The sequence below is a fragment of the Humulus lupulus genome, chromosome 3 (genome assembly GCF_963169125.1).
Source record: "Humulus lupulus chromosome 3, drHumLupu1.1, whole genome shotgun sequence".
NCBI classification, from domain to species: Eukaryota; Viridiplantae; Streptophyta; class Magnoliopsida; order Rosales; family Cannabaceae; genus Humulus; species Humulus lupulus.
The window spans coordinates 275,854,460-275,858,996 of record NC_084795.1 but is presented as its reverse complement, the minus strand read 5'-3'; the positions used below and the strand labels follow the sequence as shown (position 1 = coordinate 275,858,996).

General features: G+C 31.5%; 1 protein-coding gene across 1 annotated transcript; it reads left to right on the top strand.

The window, feature by feature from the left end:
- Positions 1-417: 417 nt before the first annotated feature.
- On the top strand, positions 418-3,124 carry LOC133824379 (probable xyloglucan endotransglucosylase/hydrolase protein 28). Its single transcript, XM_062257260.1, has 4 exons — positions 418-879; positions 1,014-1,114; positions 1,648-1,856; positions 2,313-3,124. Exons 1-4 carry the CDS (start codon positions 690-692, stop codon positions 2,803-2,805), a joined length of 993 nt encoding a protein of 330 aa, XP_062113244.1. The 5' UTR covers positions 418-689; the 3' UTR covers positions 2,806-3,124.
- Positions 3,125-4,537: the final 1,413 nt, after the last annotated feature.

Genomic DNA, 4,537 nt, shown 5'->3' with positions numbered 1-4,537 from the left:
AAAAAGTTTTGACATATTATTTAAAACAAAAATGCTTTTTTTTTTTTAAAGTGTCACAACTTGAGTAAATATAAGAATGATAATTAAAAATATATTTGGATAGATTTGTAGTGATTGAAATTAAAAGTAGATATTCTCTGATTAAACTAAGACATGAGATTTATGATATAAAACAAACTCATTAACAACGAAATCTTCTTTTTAACAAAAGGAAAAAAGCCACTAATTAATATGATTAACAATGAAGACAAAAAAAAGAGAGAGAAAAAGAAAAAGAAAGACTTGGAGAGAACACAAAATCCGATATGAATGAAAAAAAATCAGAAAGAATATCCAGAAAAAAGAAAATTGAAAAAAAGAAAAGAAGGTTGTCTACGTATGAAGAGAACAGCTCAATAAGACCCTCCATTTCATTCCACTCACCAATAAAATGAGCTGCCCATTGGCTTTGTCTTCCTTCTCTCATTAGCCTTTTTCGGCTCTCTCTCTCGGCCATAGCTGTAGTCTTGTTTATTCTCTCTCTCTCTCTCTCTCTCTCTCTCTCTCTCTCGCTCTCGTTCTCTCACTCTCTCATTCATATATATAACTCAGAGAGATAAAGAAAGCCAACACACAGGAAGAAGAAACAGCCATTGATTTTAAGGACCCAGAAGAGAAAAGAGATATTATATATATAATAAAAGAACAAAATGGTTTACTCTAGTCTGGGGTGTATTTGGGGTTGGTCTGTTTTTGTACTTGCTGTGGTTGCTGCTGGTTCAACCAGTAACTTGCCCATCATAGCCTTTGATGAGGGCTACACCCAACTTTTTGGGGATGAAAATCTGATTATCCATAGAGATGGAAAATCTGTTCATCTTGCTCTTAACGAAAGAACAGGTCTGTATTTTTTTTCTTCTTCTTCTTCATTTGCATGCCTTTTCTATGGTGTTGTCTATGTTGTTTATTTTGAGGTTCTGGTTTGGTTTTCTTTAATGAGGTATGAAAATGGCTTGGTGGGTCTGTTTTTTCAGGGTCTGGATTTGTGTCTCATGACCTCTACCTTCATGGGTATTTCAGTGCTTCTATTAAGTTACCTGCTGATTATACTGCTGGAGTAGTTGTTGCCTTCTATGTGAGTAATCTTTTCTCTTGTTACCTGATTTTAATCAGTAATAATTAATACCCTTCTTTTCAAAAACAAAAAATAACGATAAAAAATTAGTCTTTTGGTCAATGAAAAATGATTTGTTGAAGATTAATCGGTTTCAAGATTTAGACTTTCCAGATGGGTCTATGTTTCTATTGAGAATCTTCATGTGCAGTCCTGAAAAATATGATCGAATAAGCTTCATCTCTCTCTCATAGCCTTTTCTTTTATTATAATAGTAAAGTTTAACTTTTTTCAGCTTGGTTTTTAACACATTTTTCAGAAGGTTTAGTCAGTTTCTTCTTCTTGTTAATTTTCATCCCTTTTAAGCGTTTAGCTCCAAGAAATCGATCAAGTACATATAAGCCAGATTAGAGTCTTAATTTGACCTTTTCACTATATACACAGACCAATAAAAAGTAACCCTTTTCAGTTTTCAATCTTTACCGTTGATTAAAAAAACAAAAAATACCATCAAGTGGTTCAGTTTCCTCATCCCACTTGTGATTTTTTTGCAGATGTCGAATGGTGACATGTTTGAGAAGAACCATGATGAAATTGATTTTGAGTTTTTGGGGAATATAAGAGGCAAAGAATGGAGAATCCAGACTAACGTTTATGGAAATGGAAGCACGAACGTTGGCAGAGAAGAGCGATACAATCTATGGTTTGATCCTTCTGACGATTTTCATCAGTACAGCATTCTCTGGACTGATTCTCATATCATGTGAGCTTCTATTTTAGTTTCCAATGTCTAATTTATTTTACTATTATCATTATTGACATTGTTTATTTTTTTCTCTGCAATTATATCACTTTTAGGTGACTTGTTATTATTTTTTTATAATATTATTATTATTATTCTTTTTCTCCAATTGGATATATGTGAGAGTGTTGTGATTTGTGGTGTGCCCCTGTTGTAGGGTATAGAGCAGAGCTCTTGTTTTGGTAAATTACAGTACTAAAGTTTCTTTTTTTTCAATCCTGTTTTGCCTAAAATTGCATCCCCTGTTTCTGCCAAACAAAACCACTTTACCAACCCATTTAGCTTAGTAGTTAATACTTTTCCCTAAAGAAAAAAAAAAGTTCTCACAATATATTGAAAATCAGGGTTATGCTTTGTTTTGTGTTATGATTATTATTTGGGTAGTTTCTCACTTTCTTTTTTCTTATCTTTATTCAGATTCTATGTTGACAGTATTCCAATAAGAGAGGTGAAGAGAACAGAGTCAATGGGTGGTGATTTCCCAGCTAAGCCAATGTCATTGTATGCCACAATATGGGATGGTTCTGATTGGGCTACTAATGGTGGAAAATACAGGGTAAACTACAAGTACTCTCCTTATGTAGCCAAATTCTCCGACCTCGTCCTCCACGGCTGCGCCGTTGATCCAATGGAGCAATTCTCCAAGTGCGACAACACCCAGACTTCCGAATCCATCCCTACTGGTATCACACCCTCGAAACGAATCAAAATGGAAGGCATCAGGAAGAAGCACATGACATACTCTTATTGCTATGACAAAATTAGATACAAGTCTCCCCCTTCGGAGTGTGTGATCAACCCTCAAGAGGCCGAGAGACTCCGCAGGTTTGATCCCGTTACCTTCGGGAATGGCCGCCGCCACCATGGGAAGCGTCGCAACAGGAGCAGAGCTAGCCAAGCACAGAAATAGGCCACACACACACCTCCATTCTATAAAAATCTACATGAAATCTCTGCAGGGTTCATGGTTCTACTTTTTTATTTTATTTTTGTGTATAGAGAGAAAAAAAGAGCACAGATTTATTGAGAGGGTGATAGAGAGTATTTGTTTTATATAATAATCTATGGTTTCTTCTTCATGGTATGTATGTATGTGTATAGTTCATCATACCTTTTTAGGTTTTCATGTTGTCTATCCTTGTTTCTTCTTACATTTTACAGATTGAATTTGGTGATGATCTCTGTATTTTGTCACACCCTCATGGGTTCAATAAATTATTTTCAGTGTATTGAGTAATGTTATCATATTGGTGGTCCAAGAAATGAGCATAACTAGAATAAGTTCATGTTGTTTTTTTCTCTTCCACTTTTCATTGAATATAATATGTTTTTTTTTTTTAACAAGGTGAGAGAGTAATATTATTCAAAAGAACAGTTTGTCAATGGTAATTGGAATCCAAAGTGAGCTGGATGTGACAAGTGGGGAAGAAGAGTTCAGAAAATAGACAGTAGTAGTTTTGGATTTGGTTGAAGAAAATTCTAAAGGCCTCCTCTCCTCTCCTCCTATGAAAAGGCAAAACCATAATTATTGGTTTCAGATAAGAACAGCTTTGAAAGAGTGAAGATGAAGTTAAAGATATTTGGAAATATATATGTGTGTGATTATAATTATATTTAATTTTTGAGTAGTTGGGAAAATGGCTTTGTTGTTTTCTTCTTGTCCTTTTTTTTCTTTCTTCACAAGGATAAGAAATAATTGAGTGTAATTATTATGTAAAAGGGGGAGAATTGAAGTAGAGAAATTTACACAAACAAAAGATTAAGAGAATGATCATATTGAACATACAAAAGTTTGAAAATTCTAATCTTCCAAAGTTTTTTTTTTTTTTTGCTAAAAAAAGTAATATTTTATTCTTTTTTCTGAGATATGCCTTTATTGTCTGGCTTTGCTGCTTTGTGGTCCTCCTCTCAACTCAAGTCCAAAAGAGCCTTCTTTATCAACTTGATTCATGGTATTTTGCAAGTTAAAAATAAATAAAAAAATATTAATAAGAGGAAAAAAAAAAAGAAGGTAAAACAACCTTCATTAATGCAATTCAAACACAAAAACAACCCAACCAACCCCAAAACTAGTTGGTTTTCTTCCTCCCTCTTTTTCTTTATTTTTTTTTAACTTTCTTTTCTTTACTGTATTATTATTTAAAAAAAAAAGGGTTTTAGCATACGAAAAACAATGGTTATGTTTGGTAAAATTTTTGTTTTTGAATTTTTTAAACAAAAAAATGGAAATATAATTTATTTTTGTTTTTTTATTTTTAAAAAATAAAAATATGTTTAGTAACTTTTTTTCTTTTTAAAAACAAAAAATAATAAATGTTTTTGATAATTTTTATTTTTATTTTTTGTTTAACAATATGAGATGTTGATTTGAAGAAGAGAATAAAAAAAGAAAATAAAAGTTGAAAACGCTTTAAAAAAAATTTGAAAGTGAATTTTTTTTTTTAAATTTAATGAATTTTAATTACAATTAAAAAAATAATAAATGAAAATAAAGTTACCAAACATATTTTATATTTAATTGTCAAATTTTTAATTAAATAAAAAAAAAGTATTAGCAAACAGGACCAATAATAATGATTTTTCTTTTAATAAAATATACTCAAAAGAAAGATTAGAAATAAGGACAACTGGTTTCTATACAA

Bases quoted from the DNA above. Each gene is read 5' to 3' on its own strand.
- LOC133824379 (XM_062257260.1), top strand. From the start codon at position 690: ATGGTTTACTCTAGTCTGGGGTGTATTTGGGGTTGGTCTGTTTTTGTA. The intron at 1,115-1,647 runs GTGAGTAATCTT...ATTTTTTTGCAG, and splicing joins GAGTAGTTGTTGCCTTCTAT to ATGTCGAATGGTGACATGTT. The intron at 1,857-2,312 runs GTGAGCTTCTAT...ATCTTTATTCAG, and splicing joins TGGACTGATTCTCATATCAT to ATTCTATGTTGACAGTATTC.